The sequence below is a fragment of the Mytilus californianus genome, unplaced genomic scaffold (genome assembly GCF_021869535.1).
Source record: "Mytilus californianus isolate M0D057914Y unplaced genomic scaffold, xbMytCali1.0.p SCAF_4, whole genome shotgun sequence".
NCBI lineage: Eukaryota > Metazoa > Mollusca > Bivalvia > Mytilida > Mytilidae > Mytilus > Mytilus californianus.
The window spans coordinates 420367-441521 of NW_026262690.1; the positions used below are offsets into that span (position 1 = coordinate 420367).

Consider the following 21155-nt stretch of genomic DNA (forward strand, 5'->3'; position numbering starts at 1 on the left):
TGTGATGACTGTGGGCTAAAGGATAGACGTGCATTACTTTATCATGTGTGATAGGTCTAACATGGACTTACCTGTGATGACTGTGGGCTTTGGACATGCATTACTTTATCTGGTGTGATAGGTCTAACATGGACTTACCTGTGATGACTGTGGGCTAAAGGATAGACATGAATTACTTTACCTTGTGTGATAGGTCTAACATGGACTTACCTGTGATGACTGTGGGCTTTGGACATGCATTAATTTATCTGGTGTGATAGGTCTAACATGGACTTACTTGTGATGACTGTGGGCTAAAGGATTGACATGCATTACTTTATCTGGTGTGATAGGTCTAACATGGACTTACCTGTGATGACTGTGGGCTTTGGACATGCATTACTTTATCATGTGTGATAGGTCTAACATGGACTTACTTGTGATGACTGTGGGCTAAAGGATGGACATGCATTACTTTATCTGGTGTGCTAGGTCTAACATGGACTTACCTGTGATGACTGTGGGCTAAAGGATGGACATGCATTACTTTATCTTGTGTGATAGGTCTAACATGGACTTACCTGTGATGACTGTGGGCTAAAGGATGGACATGCATTACTTTATCTGGTGTGATAGGTCTAACATGGACTTACCTGTGATGACTGTGGGCTAAAGGATGGACATGCATTACTTTATCTGGTGTGATAGGTCTAACATGGACTTACTTGTGATGACTGTGGGCTAAAGGATAGACGTGCATTACTTTATCATGTGTGATAGGTCTAACATGGACTTACCTGTGATGACTGTGGGCTTTGGACATGCATTACTTTATCATGTGTGATAGGTCTAACATGGACTTACCTGTGAGGACTGTGGGCTAAAGGATGGACATACATTACTTTATCTGGTGTGATAGGTCTAACATGGACTTACTTGTGATGACTGTGGGCTTTGGACATGCATTACTTTATCTGGTGTGATAGGTCTAACATGGACTTACTTGTGATGACTGTGGGCTAAAGGATGGACATGCATTACTTTATCTGGTGTGATAGGTCTAACATGGACTTACTTGTGATGACTGTGGGCTAAAGGATGGACATGCATTACTTTATCTGGTGTGATAGGTCTAACATGGACTTACTTGTGATGACTGTGGGCTAAAGGATAGACGTGCATTACTTTATCATGTGTGATAGGTCTAACATGGACTTACCTGTGATGCCTGTGGGCTTTGGACATGCATTACTTTATCTGGTGTGATAGGTCTAACATGGACTTACCTATGATGACTGTGGGCTAAAGGATAGACATGCATTACTTTATCTTTTGTGATAGGTCTAACATGGACTTACCTGTGATGACTGTGTGCTAAAGGATGGACATGCATTACTTTATCTGGTGTGATAGGTCTAGCATGGACTTACTTGTGATGACTGTGGGCTAAAGGATAGACGTGCATTACTTTATCATGTGTGATAGGTCTAACATGGACTTACCTGTGATGACTGTGGGCTAAAGGATGGACATGCATTACTTTATCTGGTGTGATAGGTCTAACATGGACTTACCTGTGATGACTGTGGGCTAAAGGATAGACATGCATTACTTTATCTTTTGTGATAGGTCTAACATGGACTTACCTGTGATGACTGTGTGCTATAGGATGGACATGCATTACTTTATCTGATGTGATAGGTCTAACATGGACTTACCTGTGATGACTGTGGGCTTTGGACATGCATTACTTTATCTGGTGTGATAGGTCTTACATGGACTTACCTATGATGACTGTGGGCTAAAGGATGGACATGCATTACTTTATCTGGTGTGCTAGGTCTAACATAGACTTACCTGTGATGACTGTGGGCTAAAGGATAGACATGAATTACTTTACCTTGTGTGATAGGTCTAACATGGACTTACCTGTGATGACTGTGGGCTAAAGGATGGACATGCATAACTTTATCTGGTGTGATTGGTCCTATATGAAACTTCTTTGCTGGACTTATATACCCATCCGAGGAATCATGATCCACTATAAACAAAAAGTTAAATATACAATAAAAACAGAGATGATTATACAAAGAAATCTAAAAATTTCCTAGCAAGAAATCTCTCCCATCAAAATTGCAGTGTTTTTATCTAAAATATTTTTTTAAGTATGGCTATTTTGCATGTCACTTTAGTACTACAAAAAAGTATAAATTTGAACTTTTTCATTACATGGTAGTTCTACCTTGTGCCTGGCCTTATCTAGGATATTGGAGAGAGCGAAGTGACTTCTCATTCCATGAGAGAGTAAGGAGAAGTGGTCAATTTCTTGGAGAAGTGAAATTCCATTACTGTTTTGGTTGTGTCGTGTTTTCATGCTTATCAATATCTATGACATATACATTAAGGAAATTGTTTTATATATGCAATAAAAAATATACCTGCAGTTTTTTTTATGTAATGCTGTATATATTGAAAACTCTTAATAAAATTGTCTTTAAAAGATTGTTTTTTTTCTATTTAGTCATATCATTTGTACAGTCAATTTGAATTTAAGTTTAAATAAAATGTGTTGCTAGCATATCATGTATTAGTTCCATGTGCTCTACCTCAATTTATTTTAAAAAGTAAAAAAAAAAAACCCAGTTTGAATCTGATGACTTGTTTTTTTTTTAATCAAGAACTGCTTGAGAATGAATGGGCAATTTAATTCATATTAGCCACTTGTCATAATTTTGTAAACCATTTGTAATTTGAGATTCTTGTGAATGATTGTAGGCCTATAAAGGAAGACATCTGTCAATCACATATTAATTAACCGATAAAGAGCAAATTCTTATTATTTTTTTAGAAAATATATCTGATAATAACGAGTTGGTCGTGGAAACCAAACAAGCTGCTCAGCACAAGCTGACTACACTTCGTTCTATGCAATCAAATTATCCTTCAGTTCTGTTTTACTTTTTAAATTTTAATTCAATGAATAATAAAAAATCACCAGTTAATTCCTTCCCCTTAACCTACTGCGTAGTACAACGGGCCGGTTCCTAATAAATAAAATTAAAACAAATTAGCTGAGTGATTACACAACATCCTAATGATGAAAATCATCGTAAAATGATAACTCAAACAGTCGCTTGGTTTCTCGTTTAAATAATTTTTGATGTTAAATCCTAGGATTTTCAAAATCACTGTTGTATCTATTTCATTTAATCATCAAAAGTATTAGTCCTTCGTTGTTTAGAGTGTCTTGATTTTCCTTGTCAGTCGCCATTTTGTTTACCTGTGTGACCTGTAAATCACAAGTTGTCTCCCTTATGCTGATTTTGATAGCGACTTGACTTCATCATTACGCCAGCAAGATGATCGCCTGCCCTTTTGAGATTATTTTTTGGAAATGTGAACTTAAGGGCTACTTCAATTTTAGGTCTAAAATAAATGTATGATTCCTGTCTTCTAACTGACTTAATGTTTGATAACTGAGATACAAGACCAAGAGAGGTGGTATAACTTACATCGTCTTTTTCCAAGTGGACTTGGTCTAACAGCTATAGGACTCAAACTTCTGGAAGAAATGAAAGTTAAATTCATGATTAATTTGTTTATTGTTTTCAAAAATCAGGCCATTGTTTTTTTTCGTTGTTTCACATTTTTGCATGTTGGGGACTTTCAAAGCAGACTATACGATATGAGTTTTTCTCTTGTTGAGGGCAGTAAAGTGATTGAGTTGATCAAATCTGCTTTGTTTGAACTCTGTTAAATAGTTTACATTACACCTCTCTTATTTTATATATGTAAATATAAGCAAGTTACAAAAGTGAAAAATGAAGCAATCTATTCTGTCCACTTTCTTTAATTTACGATAAACTCCTATTCCCAAACATTATAACAGGTATAATAGTATCTCTCCTCTTCATAAGAAGTTACTAGTCTACATTGCCAACTCTTCAAAACACATAACAATATAACAAAATGAAAAATGTTAAACTTTGTAGAAGAAACCATTCATGACCATTATGATCAACATAAAATCCATAAAACATATGAGAATGAGTGTGATTGTGCATAATGAAAATGACGTGGAATGCTTGTACACGCTGTGTGATGGAAATAGTGGAAACAGTTGAAAATGCTTGTATTACACACCAAAAGCTTTGAGTTTGTACAACAAGAACTAAATATACATTTTACAGCCATTATTGGATGTCTGTTCGGCATCATATGAACACTTTTTTCAAGAATTCTTTCAGAATAATGTCCACAATTATATGACCAAGAAAACTCCATTTAATAACAAACTATTTCTACTGATTGTTATACAATTCTTTCAAGTTGAAAAGGTGAAAAAGAATGTTAAAATTTGTTTATTTTAAATATTGTATATTGTCAACAAACCGTATACCCAAACACACTGTATTTGATGTGATATGGTATTTCTTGACATGCCTTGTTTTTAAAACGTGAAAATTAATGTCTTAAGTGGAGAAATATTTTATCTCCCTTGATGCAGTGGTTGAATCTTTAATAAATAGGGTAGTAACATCATGATGTGACATAAATATGTAACAGAAATTCAACAAATCAATTGTCACTGGTTATTTGTCAAAGTTTGACATTTATTTACTCACAATGATTTACATGCTTCTAATGGAGTACTCAGCTTCTTATAGTACATGTATCTAAATTTTCTTTTCTTAATTTCTTAATGCATTTATAACATACCTGATAAAATTTTTCCTTGTTGGACTTGGACTTGGGCTAGGTGTAAACGTACTATTCACCACTGGCTTTTGCATTGATGGACTAAAACATTGCTGAAGAAAAGTAATCTAATATTTAAATAAGCTGGTTCTATCTAGTTTGTCAAATCTACCAATACATGCAATAGTTCATAGATTATTGTCACAAATAACAGCCATACAGTGACAACACTGCAAAAATTACTTTGGGATTTCCTGTAAAAAAATACATTTAAGCATAATGACATTGCATTTTCTCCTTTTATACAGTCCGTTTAACCACAATTGGCTGCATGTATGTCCTTAGTCAAGAATTCATCAATGAGTCAATTTGAACAAATGAAAAAAATCAGCACCTTCCAAATCAAAATATTGATAAAAGTTGATAATTAATGATTATGCTGGGCAAGAATGCCGCAAGATGAGTTCATGAATTTGGTAGTATATCCTTTTTGATGTAAAAACTAAGTATTGGCTATATAAATTGGAGAGCATTTCACAAACGTAGAAATTGGAAGCAGTGAAAATACTGTATAAACAACAAGATTTGATTCAATAATTGTCTAAAAGAGAGGTGAAAGATACCAAAGGGACATTCAAATTGACTGACTGTGACAGCTTAGAGATGTAACAGTTGATGTGACTTTTCACTGCAGATAACCATGACAGATGCATTATTTGTATATAGGTATGTTGAATGAACACATTCAGTATATCAGTAGGTTGTACTGTTAATTTTGGTAATAATCTTCACAATGCCCAATATCCTTTATTCAAAACAAATACTGAAGTTCAAAAGAATTTATAAAGTTAACAAATTAGTTATATGATTTAATAAATCACATGAAAGAAACAAAACCTCAAAATATTCCCCAATGAGAGGCAATAATGTATTTTCTAGATACAGTCTGCTTTTACAAGACTGAAAACACACCAAGACTATGTGCATGCATAGAAATAGACCTCTACAGTGGATTGGAAACAAAAATAGTTCTCTAAAATATGCACTTAAATAATCAATGTAAGATACCCAATTGTGCATGCAAAGATACAACATAATTCAAATAGGTTTCCCAAACTTCTATATGGCAAAACATTAAAGAAAATAATATAACAGTGAAGTAATAAATTTAATTAACGCTGCTTGTTTATCATGTTTACAGATCTAATATCTCAATATTTTTCGAGAGAAAAAAGTGCAAGTAAAGTTAAGCTACATGTAGCCACTAATAAATATTTTCAATATGGTGATGGGGTCATATTATCAAAACTCTTTGTAAAGGCAACTTTGTATATATCATACTCACAAAAAAAATAAACTTCATAAAATGTTACTTAAATGATAATAGTACACATGCTGAAATGTCTCGCCTGCTTTACTTATAATGATTAAATTTCATATATACCATACACCAAATACACTGAAATAAAGTTAGCATTGAAAACTTTGACCAATGAACCAAAAAAAATGAGGTCAAGTTCAAATGAAACCTGCCAGTCAAACATGTACACCTTTCAATCATTCCATACACTAAATATAGTTGACCAGTTGCTTATAGTATCTGAGATACGGACTTGACCACGAAAGCTTAACATTGATCACTGATCCATGAAATGAGGTCGAGGTCAGGTGAATATGTCTGACGTATATGTAGACCTTGCAATCATCCATATATCAAATATACCGTTGCCCTATAACTCATAATAAGGAAGTATTTCACATGACAAAACCACTCAAAAACATTTTCAAGCGGTCCCTGAACCATGGAAATGAGGTGAATGACAATTGAAATACGGAAACTTCATAACATAAGGCATTTACATACATGGTATGAAGCATCCAGGTCTTCTTCCCTCTGAAATACAAAGCTTTATACAAATAGTTCATGCTGTCGCTGCTGCTGGATTGTAATCCCTATATCCTGCATTCTGCGACTTTCGACCCATGCAAGACAAAAAGATCAAGCAAGGTCTTATGATTATTGATTAGTATACCTATAATCTGAGAGTCTGGTCATTTTATCTTATTGGGGAGACCTGGAGGGAAACATTGGAGTTTCTCTTATTTTTAAGTCCCACCTTGAAGGAAAATAAATTCAAAACCTCCCTTCGATAGACATGGAATATCTCAACACCTGGATATGCCTGTTAGGGTCTCACTGAAATTTACTGTATCTTCATTCAACTTCAGCACATTTTTCCTATATATTTAATAACAGACTTCCTGGTGTTCTAACTGTAACACTCCCTTGGTGTTGGGTTGGGGATTGTTTCCTTGGTAGTGGGTTGTACATAAGTAAGTGACACATCTCCATTAACATGATTGATAGGGAGTGTACACCATGACCACTGTACCCTCACAGCTCTGGAGGGGTGTTCACCATGACCACTGTACCCTCACAGCTCTGGAGGGGTGCTCTTGATAACTAAGGTGTCTACCAGTCCATACTGCCTGTTTCTGTATTGGCCCTGTTATAGATTCAAGGTTAGCTGTATTAGCCCCAAGACTCGAAAACAGCTGATCAAGAATCAATAAAAGGGCCAATACAGAAACAGCCAGTTCATAAACTTTTATTATAAGATACAAATTCTTCAATTGATATAAGAAACTTACTGTTAAATACATTGTAGGTACAGAAAAATCACATTTAAACTTTAAAAAACTGGTACAGCCCAATCTTGTAGAGCAATGTCTTAAATTTCAAGGTACCTTGAGTAAAATTGAAGCAGCAGCAGGGCCTTATATCCTGCATAAATTTTAGAAACACATCTTATGATAATGTTACAGTTTACCAATTACAAAGAAATATTATAGGTATTTATTCTGAAATAGACCTATTTAGACAAGAGTACACATGCTTAAATGTCTCACCTGCTTAACTGATCATGATTGAATTTAGTCTTAAAGATAAAGGTTTTATTAAATAAACTTTACATTATCAATGATCCATGTAAAAGAGAGGCAAAAGATACCAAAGGGATTATCAAACTCATAATCCCAAAACAAACTATCAATGCCATGGCATAACGTCTGAAAGACATACAACAGTATACAAAACACAACATAGAAAACTAAATACAGAGCAACACCACCTAAAACTGGGGGGTAAGCTCAGGTGCTCTAGAAGGGACCATGTGTAAACAAGGCCAAGATCAGATGAACCCAGCCTGTTTGACCTCACATTATCATTCCATACACTAAAGAAAGTTTACATATTGCTTATAGTTTCCGAGAAACAGACCTAAACATGAAAACTTAATATTGACCAATGAACTTTGAAAATAAGGCCAAGGTCAGATGAACCCTGCCAGACGGCAGTTGTCATAATGAACTCTTGCAGCCACAGACAATATTTTTTTGATAATTTTGTATAGATTCTATTGGCCTGTAGTAGAAATTCTAACATGCCTGACAGAAATTTTAAAAACCTCAGCTTGTATGCCCAAGGGTGAAGAATGAGACATACATATACACCAAACAGTCATTCCATACACCAAATATACTTGACCTATTGCCTTAAGTATCTTAGAAACAAACTTAATCAGGAAAAATTAACCTTGATTGCTGATCCATAAAATGAGGTCAAGGTCAGATGAACTCTGACTGACAGACATATAGATCTTGCAAAGCATCCAATAAACCAATAATAGTTATTCTATGTATATAGATATTACTCATATGATATAAAGTGAGAAATTCTTATGAAAACAAGAAATGATTGTAACAGGATGCTGTTACGAAGTCTCCCAAACGAAGCTCCCATAATTCGTAATTCCCAGGGTCGCCTGACATTGGGCAAAGTCCAGTGAAAATTGGTTTGGTCCAGTAAAGTTATATGCATTAGTGATGCCTGGGGACTAACCCTGTATATCATTCAAATCATCTTGGCATGACAAACCAGAATATATATGGTTTAGGGGTGGGGATCTTGACCATTCACAATATATTAGAACTTTCTCAAATGGCAGGGGGTCGGGATGACCCCTGGAGACTAACCCTGTATATCATTCAAACCATCTTAGCATGACAAACCAGAATATATATGGTTTAGGGGTGGGGATCTTGACCACTTACAAGATATTAGAACTTTTTTAAATGGCATGGGGTCTGGGTGACCCCTGGGGACTAACCCTGTATTTCATTTGATGTGCTTTATCATGACAAACCAGAATATATATGGTTTAAGGGTGGGGATCTCGACCATTTACAAGATATTAGAACTTTCTCAAATGGCAGGGGGTCGTGATGACCCCTGGGGACTAACCCTGTATATCATTCAAACCATCTTAGCATGACAAACCAGAATATATATGGTTTAGGGGTGGGGATCTTGACCACTTACAAGATATTAGAACTTTTTTAAATGGCATGGGTTGGGGGTGACCCCTGGGGACTAACCCTGTATTTCATTTGATGTGCTTTATCATTACAAATGGCAATTATGTATATAATTATAGTTTATAGTTGTTTTTTCCCCCTGGTGCCCCTCTTAAGGAATTTCATCCGCGTGGTCATTCCAGCCTCACTTTGGTACAATGTACAAGACGTCTCAGATTTCAATAACCTCTTTGTTCCTTTCATGTGCAGAGCATAGTTCTCGTTTGAAAATTTATATCTAGAATTTCATCAACTGTGTACATTTCACTTATTTATTCAACTTAAATTTGGATTTTACGTATATATATCGTGATTGCAGTCTATTTTAACATACAAGTATGTGCTAGTCAAGTTTAGAAAGAAACTTTTATAAATATTGGAATTTATCATGGCCTCCAGACGTGTAAGGACCAGAAGCCATATTGACAATTCTAATCCCGCTAATTGGACAAGTTCGCAATTAAAGGATGCGTTAAAGGAATTGGGCATAAACATTTCTATTCAATTGAATAATAGTGCGCTCAGAAAATTGTATTTAGACAATGTAGACAACAGGAGAAACGTGCAAAATGTCGTACAAAATAGTCCCGACTCTTCAGACAATCCAACTATTATCGTCACAAATAATAGTTCTGTAGACAATTCAACTGACGAAAATATTCCAGCAAACGATGATTCCAACCGTGTTATAGAAGAAAGTGTAAATTCAGCAAATATAAATTCTGCTTCAAATACATCGCCGCGGATTAATCCGGACATAAATACTCCGACGTCTGCGCATCTGCATGGGGCAGCTTCCGCCCAAGTCAACAACATGTTGATAAACACTATTGAACTATGTCAACAAACTCTCAAACAAGTAAATAGCAGACAGAGTATGCTACAAGAAACATCAACACCATCATTTAATTTACAGTCAGCTATGGCGGCATCCTTCATGCCTCATTCTATAACAACCCCAATGGCCGAAACGGCCCTGTCAACAAACCGTGTCGCTCAAAACGACTCGTACAGAATGCCAGTATACTCCGTTAAATCGTTTGGTGTGCCAGCTTCATCTATCAGCGATACAGATATGATTTCGCCGGAAATCAGACAGAATATTATCACAGGTAAAGATGTGAACTTAAACTCCCTATTAATACCAAATTATGAAATTCCTGTTAAGAGGAAAACTTCAGAAAATGATGACCGATTGATGCGTAACTTGTCCCTAGATGAATTTATAATCGCTTTTGGCCGTTTCAAAAGGATAATGTGCTCGGCTTTTCCATCTAGGGGAGAGGAATTGGAACTCTATTTAGCCCACATTGTTGAAACAGCTAACATTTGGCCATACAAGTTTTTCGAATATCACAGAATGTTTTCTGCTAAATGTGCAACTATGCTTCTTCAGCATAATCTCAAAATTGATTGGTCAAAGGGTGACTTTGAATTACGACAAAAAATTTGTGCTGGTTCCAAAGTAAATTCCTGTTCTTTCTGCAGTTCAACCCTGCATACTTCAGCTATGTGTCAGATGAAAACCTCTAATCAACACACCATGTCCATTGCCAACACATCCAAAGGGTCAGATTCTCTAGGCCGAGATATTGTATGGCATGAAGGTCAACAGCTATGTAACAACTTTAATTGGGCACGTGGTTGTCAAAAACCGTACTGCAAATATCTTCATGTTTGTAAATTGTGCAAGGCAAAAAGTCATGGGAAATTCAGTTGCATTAAATCCCAAGATTCAACAAAACAGGGCCAGCCAAGTCAAAGACCAGCACCAGTTAAAAAACAATGACTTCCTGTTGCCACATCACCTGTCAATTATACTCAATTATCTTTAGAGTTACAAAATCACCCTGATAGGGATTTTTCCTCTTTTTTATGTAACAGTATAAAATATGGATTTGATATGCTTGTTTCTGAATCAGATATCATTACTTATGAATGTAAAAATGCACTCTCTGCTAGGAAAGATCCAGAAACCGTTCATACACTTATTAATGATGAACTTAAAAAAGGGTTTATCAATGGTCCATTTAATATCCCTCCTTTCACTGCTTATAGAGTGAGTCCTATTGGCATTGCCACTCACAAGTATTCATTTAAGAAAAGACTGATTCTGGATCTTTCCTCGCCGCATAACAAAGAAGAACACTTTAGTATTAATGATTTAATTGACAAAGATTTATGTTCTCTGTCTTACATTAAGTTGGACGATGCAATAAATGTAATTCAAAACTATGGACCAAAAAGTATCTGCTGCAAAGTGGACTGCCAAGACGCGTTCAAACAATTGCCTATTAGTCCAAAACAATGGCATCTTTTTTGTTTTAAATGGAACAATAAATATTATAACTATGTAAGATTACCTTTTGGTTGTCGTTCAAGTCCAAGACTTTTTGACATGTTATCCACAAGCATATGCTGGATAGCCAAGAACAATTATAATATAGATGTTATTTTTCATTTATTGGATGATTTTTTAACCATAGATAAACCAAATTTTTGTGGTGAAAGAACTATGTCTTTATTATCATTAATTTTTAACAAATTAAATATACCATTATCTGCTAAGAAGACAGTAGGCCCAGTTTTTGTACTTGAATATTTGGGTATTATTTTAGACACTGTTAACATGCAAGCTCGTCTGCCACAAGACAAAATTGTTCGTATTACTGATTTTATCAAAACAATGATACATAAACGAACCTGTACTAGGAAAGACTTAGAACAATTATTGGGTCACCTAAATTTTGCCAGTCGTGTTATTATACCAGGCCGTGCATTTGTGACTTACTTATATAAACTCATGTCAACAGTTAAAGAAAGTTATCATTATGTACATCTTAACAAGGAATGCAAAGCAGATCTACAGATGTGGTTAGAATTCTTAACAAATTGGAATGGTATCAATTTATTTTATGACAATCAACTGACTACAGCATCTAGTATTTCGTTATATACTGATGCTTCATCTACTATTGGTTTTGGTGGTTTTTTCAAAAACAAATGGTTTTATGATAAATGGCCAAAAGAATTGCCAAGTATTAAAGACTATTCAGAATCGATGGCTTTTTTAGAACTATACCCTATAGTGGTTGCAGCCTTTTTATGGGGTAAACAGTGGTGTGGAAAAAAGATCCTTTTTTATTGTGACAATGCTGCTACAGTTCATATCATTAAAAAAGGTCGCTCAAAAGAACCATGCATAATGAAACTTATGAGACGCTTAACAATGTGTGCTGTATATAACAATTTTGCGGTTTTTAGTGAACATTTACCTGGTGCGAGTAACACTATAGCAGATGCTTTATCTCGTTTTCAGATACACAAATTCCAAGAATTAGCACCAGAAGCCGAGAGAGAACCAACACCTTGTCCGTCACTGGCAGAGATCCTTTGGACTGCACAATAGACAGTTTGTGGAATTATTCACTTTCTAGTAACACCAGTAGTGTGTATAATACAGGAATCGAATTATATACAAGATTTCTATTATTAGATGGATCAACTTGGGATAAAGACCGTCTCCCACCTGTGTCAGAAAACTTGCTTATGCGCTTCGTAGCATATTGTGCCGAACACAAACAATTATGTCATTCAACAATTAAATTATATTTATGTGGCATAAGGTTTCATTTTTTAAAGTATGGAGGTTTTAATCCATTAATTAGTTTTGGAAAGCCTCTTGAGTGTCTTAAAACAATTTTAATTGGTTTAAAGAAAAAACAGGGGTCTACTGTCAAACGCAAACGTTTACCTATAACTATGTCAATTTTGTCAAAAATGTGTAAATTACTACATACATGTATTTTTGGTAATTTCAATAGTATTATGTTAGAGGCTGCCTGTACAACAGCCTTTTTTGGTTTTTTAAGATGTGGTGAATTCACTGTAATGAATCAGTTTGATCCTGAATGTAACTTATGCTGCAGTGATATGCAAATCACTGCTGACTGTATTTTTGTAACTCTTAAAAAGTCTAAAACTGATCCTTTTAGACAAGGTATTACTATTCCACTTTACAAAACAGGTTATTCTATTTGTCCTGTTTTATCTATATTGAAATACAATCAGTTGAGGCAGTCTGTGTACTCTTCTAATACTGAGGCCTTTTTCATTTCTGAAGATAGGAAACCTTTAAACAGAAAATTTTTCATTTCACATGTCAAAATTTTACTCGACAAATTAGGCTTATCTAGTGACTCCTACAATGGACACTCCTTTCGAATTGGTGCAGCTACATCTGCTCAAGAAGCCCGTCTTGAAGATCATTTAATTCAAACACTTGGTAGATGGTCATCTAATTGTTACACAAGATACATTCATACTTCTCCTAATGTTCTTAAAAATGCTCAAAAACAATTAGCAGAGACAGACAGAAGTTAGGTTAAATTGTACTGGCAACAAAGGTTCCCCATCCCACTTGGGGGCTACAGCTGCTTCACACCTGTATTTGGCCAATTCGATACAAATTCTACACATTAGCCTTTGTATCTTATCCCCCAAGTTTTAATTTTTATATTTATATGAAAAGGGGGATAACTCAATTTTAATTTCTAAAGTGTCAAACAGCTGTTAGTCCCCAGTTTTTCCAAGTTGTAATTTGTTTATGTAAATATGTATATATGTTGTTAGATTAGAATGCTTAGTTCGTAATAAAATGTTTCTTTTATCCTATTGTTGTTAACATATATAGATTCAAAGTATGAGAGAGGTGCTGGTATAAATCCGTGAGACAGCAAAAACGAATAGAATCTTGTATACATGTTCTTAGAAGCAGCATCAGTTCAAACTTGGCAATAGTTTATTTAATACTGCAGTATAGGACTTATAAGTTGGTATAGTTTGCTCAGGTCACAATGTTGTTGGTCTTTAAGTCATGCAAGAAATAGTAATAGGTTGGTAAAGTTCAAAAGATTGGCTTTCTTAATACATGTATCCAGTTCTGTTATTGTGGTATATGACATGAGACATTTACTAGTTTGTTCGTACATGTAGATATCTGTATATTGTCTTCATTTTACATTTGGAAATAACTGGTCTATAAATGGCAATTATGTATATAATTATAGTTTATAGTTGTTTTTTCCCCCTGGTGCCCCTCTTAAGGAATTTCATCCGCGTGGTCATTCCAGCCTCACTTTGGTACAATGTACAAGACGTCTCAGATTTCAATAACCTCTTTGTTCCTTTCATGTGCAGAGCATAGTTCTCGTTTGAAAATTTATATCTAGAATTTCATCACCCACCGCCATCCCCTACAATCGCCTTTGTTGTCAGTGCCTCTGGGGACAATTAATTTTTATAGAAACTAATAGTTAATTTTTATGGACATACATGACACTATATATTTCTTATTATTTTTAGTAGCATTTTTGCGTTGTTTATATTACTTACTTATCCCATGTGTATTTTTGTTTTATTATCCATGCTAATGTTTGGATTTTTCTGTTGTTGATTTGATATCCATGCTGACGTATAGATTTTTTATGCTTTATTGTCCATGCTAACTTATGAAATTTATGTTTCTTACTATCCATGCTGACGTATGGAATTCATGTTTTTTCAATCCATGCTGACGTATGGTTTCAACCTGCTTCCACTATCCATGCTGACGTATGGATCTATTTATCTTACTATCCATGCTGACGTATGGATCTCTTATATTTTACTATCCATGCTGATGTATGGATTCTTCTTGCCTTTTACTATCCATGCTGACGTATGGGTTTTACTTGTTTTTTCAATCCATGCTGACGTATGGTTTCAACCTGCTTCCACTATCCATGCTGACGTATGGATCTCTTATATTTTACTATCCATTGCTGACGTATGGATTCTTCTTGTCTTTTACTATCCATGCTGACGTATGGGTTTCACTTGATTTTTCTTGTCATCTTATATTCATACTAACGTGTGAACTATCTCAGTATTTTATTATCCATGCTAACAAATGGTCTACTGTGCCTTTTACTATCCATACTGACGTATGGAAATTCTTTGTCTAAATACTTTCCATGCTTACGTATGGAATTTCTTGTTGCTTTATTATCCATGCCTACGTATGGTCTACGTACTTGCCTTTTACTATCCATGCTGACGTATGGAATTTCTTGTGTTTTCACTATTTATCCATATGCTTATGTATAAATTTTTACCATGCTGACTTATGAATTATTCATTTGCTTTTACGTATGCTGACGTATATATTGTATTGATCTTAAATTTTTGCATCATTAAATTTTGTGCTTACCAATACTAAATCATATGTTTATTCAGTTAAATTATACTTTGGTATGCCAATTCGATACAAATTCTACACATTAGCCTTTGTATCTTATCCCCCAAGTTTTAATTTTTATATTTATATGAAAAGGGGGATAACTCAATTTTAATTTCTAAAGTGTCAAACAGCTGTTAGTCCCCAGTTTTTCCAAGTTGTAATTTGTTTATGTAAATATGTATATATGTTGTTAGATTAGAATGCTTAGTTCGTAATAAAATGTTTCTTTTATCCTATTGTTGTTAACATATATAGATTCAAAGTATGAGAGAGGTGCTGGTATAAATCCGTGAGACAGCAAAAACGAATAGAATCTTGTATACATGTTCTTAGAAGCAGCATCAGTTCAAACTTGGCAATAGTTTATTTAATACTGCAGTATAGGACTTATAAGTTGGTATAGTTTGCTCAGGTCACAATGTTGTTGGTCTTTAAGTCATGCAAGAAATAGTAATAGGTTGGTAAAGTTCAAAAGATTGGCTTTCTTAATACATGTATCCAGTTCTGTTATTGTGGTATATGACATGAGACATTTACTAGTTTGTTCGTACATGTAGATATCTGTATATTGTCTTCATTTTACATTTGGAAATAACTGGTCTATAAACTAGAATATATATGGTTTAGGGGTGGGGATCTCGACCATTTACAAGATATTAGAACTTTCTCAAATGGCCGGGGGTCGGGCTGACCCCTTGGGACTAACCCTGTATATCATTCAAACCATCTTAGCTTGACAAACCAAAATATATATGGTTTAGGGGTGGGGATCTCGACCATTTACAAGATATTAGAATTTTCTCAAATGGCAAGGGATCGGGATGACCCCTGGGGACTAACCCTGTATATCATTCAAACCATCTTAGCATGACAAACCAGAATATATATGGTTTAGGGGTGGGGATCTTGACCACTTAATAGATATTAGAACTTTTTTAAATGGCATGGGTTGGGGTGACCCCTGGGGACTAACCCTGTATTTCATTTGATGTGCTTTATCATGACACTAGAATATATATGGTTTAGGGGTGGGGATCTTGACCATTTACAAGATATTAGAACTTTCTCAAATGGCAGGGGGTCGGGATGACCCCTGGGGACTAACCCTGTATATCATTCAAACCATCTTAGCATGACAAACCAGAATATATATGGTTTAGGGGTGGGGATCTTGACCACTTACAAGATATTAGAACTTTTTTAAATGGCATGGGGTGGGGGTGACCCCTGGGGACTAACCCTGTATTTCATTTGATGTGCTTTATCATGACAAACCAGAATATATATGGTTTAGGGGTGGGGATCTCGACCATTTACAAGATATTAGAACTTTCTCAAATGGCAGGGGGTCGGGATGACCCCTGGGGACTAACCCTGTATATCATTCAAACCATCTTAGCATGACAAACCAAAATATATATGGTTTAGGGATGGGGTTCTTGACCATTTACAAGGTATTAGAACTTTCTTAAATGGCAGGGGGTGGGGGTGACCCCTGGGGACTAACCCTGTATTTCATTTAATTGGCTTTATCATTTAGAACATTTTCAATTAAAAAGATTGTGTCTATCACAAACAGTTTTCAATTTATAATCATTTGAAAATTTTTAAAAATAAAATCCCATAGGGTTCTATAGTAAAACCCTCTTTTCTTTTTGCCCCTCAAAGTACCCCTTTATAAACCCCATTGCACAAACAAAACCCTGATTGCACCACTAGACATGTTAGTCTAACATATTGTGAAACCCTAAGTTAATCTGACAAGTGGTTTTGGAGAACGGGTGCGGACAAGTTCAAATTTAAAAGCGGCGGAAGAAGAAGAAGAATAATAATAATAATAAGAACTGAGCAAAAACAATAAGTCTTCCCAAACTTCGTTTGGGAGACTTAAAAATATGAAAGCAATTGGTTTAAAAATTTGCAAAACATTAATATCTATATATTAAGATTTCAGGGATTGTGACATTATTCATAAAACACAAAACTCACCCTTCCTGGTCCAACTCTTGTTGGTGATGGGGCACTAGTTAGCATGTTAGGTGATGTAAAAATATGAAGAGTTTCACTAAAGGATCGTGGCCTCTTTTGTACTTCTGGCATCATGGGCTCGTCCTGTAAGACAAAAAATGTAATTGCTTATGTACTTTTGACCTTAAAGCTCAGACCCTTCCCATCAGAAACAAAAGAAACATATTAATGCACTTCTTACATCATAGGTCAGTGTGTCAGATAAAAACTGTAGATGTTAATGTTAAACACAAATTTTTAAATCAAATTAAGCTTCTTTCCTTTGCCAAGTTTGGCATGATCTCTCAAACCAGGATGTAGCTGTTGAAGCCCATTAATCATCATACAAGAAAGCATGATTTTCATTACAAAATCATATGGTCTCCTCCGGGACTCCAACCTAATAAATCTACTACATGTATTAAGGGAAGCAATCCTGTCACAACTTCAACTTATTTTTTGTGCAATGATTGACATGTATGAAACAATGTTTTATCAGGAGGCAAATGTAATGTCTAAAAGAAGACTGAGGATTGACAGGTATGAAACAATGTTTACCCAGGAGGCAAATGTAATGTCTAGATTGACAGGTATGAAACAATATTTACTCAGGAGGCAAATGTAATGTCTAAAAGAAGACTGAGGATTGACATGTATGAATCAATGTTTACTCAGGAGGCAAATGTAATGTCTAAAAGAAGACTGAGGATTGACAGGTATGAATCAATGTTTACTCAGGAGGCAAATGTAATGTCTAAAAGAAGACTGAGGATTGACAGGTATGAAACAATATTTACTCAGGAGGCAAATGTAATGTCTTAAAAGAAGACTGAGGATCGACATGTATGAAACAATGTTTACTCAGGAGGCAAATGTAATGTCTTAAAAGAAAACTAAAAAATCCATTTTTAATTCCTATTAAGAGGTTGCACTTCTGTAAATATAGACAATGCAATTTCCCATAGGAACTCCCTTTGCGGCTAAAACTGTGCCACTTTTACTATGAAGTTTCGTAAAAAATTATATCTAGAACGGAAAGTTGATATGCACTACTTTTTTATTCAAAGGTCAAAACATAAGGCTGTGCGGCATATTTTCAACAATTATATGCCCCAAACTTCTAAGAGTTCAAACTTATACTAAAATTCTGTACTACCCCTACTTTCACTTTGGGTCTGCCTGAGAATTCAATTTTCGCCGCTACCAAGTGTTTTTATACTGGTAACATTCCCAAGTTATGTCTCTATGAGATGAAACATAGAGATCATATCTGGGAACCAGTACGTAAACAAAACAAAATATCTATGAATATTATATATCTCCCCAAAAGAGGCGTGTCTTGTGAAACAACTGTATTTACAAAGTGCAACCTAGAAGTCATTATTCCAAAGGAAATTCACTTGATAAAATAAATGTAAACTTCCAATGATTTCTCAATTGATAATATCATTTCAAACTTACAATAACTTGATTTTTTATCAAAACAATGGAAACCTGCAATAACTAGAGATTTTATATAAACAATGGAAACATATGTGTTTGTTAAGACAAGACTCTCACATAGACGACACCAAGGGAAGTGTTTTTAAAATTTTAATCATTTATTTTCTTGAAATGACTCACACTTACCAAGAAAAATCTTTCATCTATGTCAATATTTAAGTTTTTTTGTTTCTTTAAAAATTAGAGTCTCTAAAGAGCCTGTGTCACTCACCTATCTCTAAGTGCATTAACAAAAATGGACACACTCCTACAATGTGGGCTAGATTAAAATTCATGACAAAAATCTCTTTTTTGTTGTTCTTATATTAATAACTTTTTCACAAAAAAGGGTAAAAATAATTGTCATTTAAGGGCAATCACTCCTATAAAGTTGACTAACGAATTCAGCAAAATTTAACTTATTTGTAGATATTGTCTTGCTTATCATTTTTGCTTATTTAAATGTCTATCTATCCTTTAAAGTTTTCAAGATGAAAGGCAATAAACGCCAAAAATTGACATTAAAGAGCAAGAACTCCAATAAGGAGTCAACTGATATTTTCAACCATGTTGACTAATTTGTACATCTTATTTTGCTGATCATTTTTACTGTTGAAAGTGTTTATCTATCAATTATAATTTTCAAGGATATAGGAAAAACACAAAAAATGGGTAAAAATAGTAATTAAAGAGCAATAACTCCAATAAGGAGTCAACTGACGATTTGGACCATCATACTTATTTGTAGATCTTTTGTTTTGCTGATCATTTTACATATTTTCAGTTTTTCGTTTATCCATTATGTGATTATAGTTTTTATGATATTAGGCAAAATTGCAAAAAAAAAATTGGTAAAAATAGTTATTATAGGGCAATAACTCCAATAATGAGTTTTAGGACGATTATAACCATAAAGACTTATTTGTAGATCTTGTCTTGCTGATCATTTAGTTAGTATCTATCTATTATAGTTTTTAAAGTATTCGGCAAAAACGAAAGATATTGGTAAAAATCATCATTAAAGGGCAATAACTCCTGTAAGACGTCGTCTGAAAGTTTTAGTGTAGATAAACAAAAAGTAGATCTGAACATTCTGAACATTCTGACATTATTGTCCCTGTCAGACTTTCTCTATTTATAGCGGATTTCAAGATAAAAGACAAAACTTGCATTTTAGCCCTATGTTATATTTTTATCCATGTCAGCCATGTTGGTTGGCAGACAGGGTCATAGGACACATTTTTTTTAACTAGATACTCAATGATGATTGTGGCCAAGTTTGGTTAAATTTGCAAAGTAGTTTCAGAGGAGAAGATTTTTGTAAAAGATGACGAAGACAGACAATAGACGATGACAACGGATGATGGACAACGGACGCCAAGTGATGAGAAAAGTTCATTTGGCCCTGTGGGCCAGTTGAGCTTAAAAGGAAATGCAGCTAGGAAGGAAACTTAACTTTTAAAGATTTTCTGTTTCTTGAACAAAATGAATTGCCATGGATAAATTATTGTACAATTTTAACAGGTTTTCTACACTTACCAAGGAGAAATCATTCCATGATGTTGACATTTTCAGCTGTGAACAAATATCTCTGCAAGAGAAATACATTCACATGGCAGTACAGTTTTACATTCCAAGGTCATAGGTAATGAATTTCAATATATTTGGTGTATTTATTTTATTAAGCGCCACTGATAAAAGTCGGATACAAAAGTTAGAAATCAAAGAGAATGTAAGCACTGAAGGGTAAAGATTACATTCATTTTGCAGTGGAAACTGAAAATTGAACAATGCAATGTATTAAGCATTAGAAGGCCTTACAATGAATTCGAGATATAATTTTAGTTATTTTAACTACAATCATGACAATTTATATGTATAAAGTAAGATAACTCCAATTTTAAATACTTCTTGAACAATTAACATCAATGATATTTTTAGAACAGCTACTTGATTCTTACACCATGCACAATGTATGTAATTTTCTTGACAAGAATGGTTATACACATACACATGATTTTGTAACTTGATTATCTGAGTATACATATCATTGATAAATTTCTTGAAATTTTCATAGGTAAGATTTATAGAATGTTGTGCTCAATGCAATATGTTTTGTGTATTTCAAAAGTTGTGATAACATATATATGCAAAAATGATATTTTCTATGAATTAAATGTAGAAACTGCTGTCTCATGTAGATTTGTATTGATTTTTTCTTCCGCACAGGGCAGATCCGCGAAGTAGTGTTTGTGATACCCATTTTCAAAATGAAGTTGAATTCATTTGAATT

General features: G+C 34.4%; 1 protein-coding gene across 8 annotated transcripts in view; it reads right to left on the minus strand.

Annotated features, from left to right (window-relative positions):
• Positions 1-21155, minus strand: part of LOC127737235 (P2R1A-PPP2R2A-interacting phosphatase regulator 1-like) — a 50880-nt gene that overhangs the window by 9917 nt on the left and 19808 nt on the right. For all 8 annotated transcript variants that reach the window (XM_052247781.1, XM_052247775.1, XM_052247776.1 and 5 more), the window contains exons 4-8: positions 20402-20453; positions 17363-17485; positions 4699-4790; positions 3492-3541; positions 1909-2020 (exon numbers count right to left, since the gene is read on the minus strand). In XM_052247781.1, coding sequence (XP_052103741.1) covers positions 1909-2020; positions 3492-3541; positions 4699-4790; positions 17363-17485; positions 20402-20453 — 429 coding nt within the window. The remainder of the gene's footprint in view (positions 1-1908; positions 2021-3491; positions 3542-4698; positions 4791-17362; positions 17486-20401; positions 20454-21155) is intronic.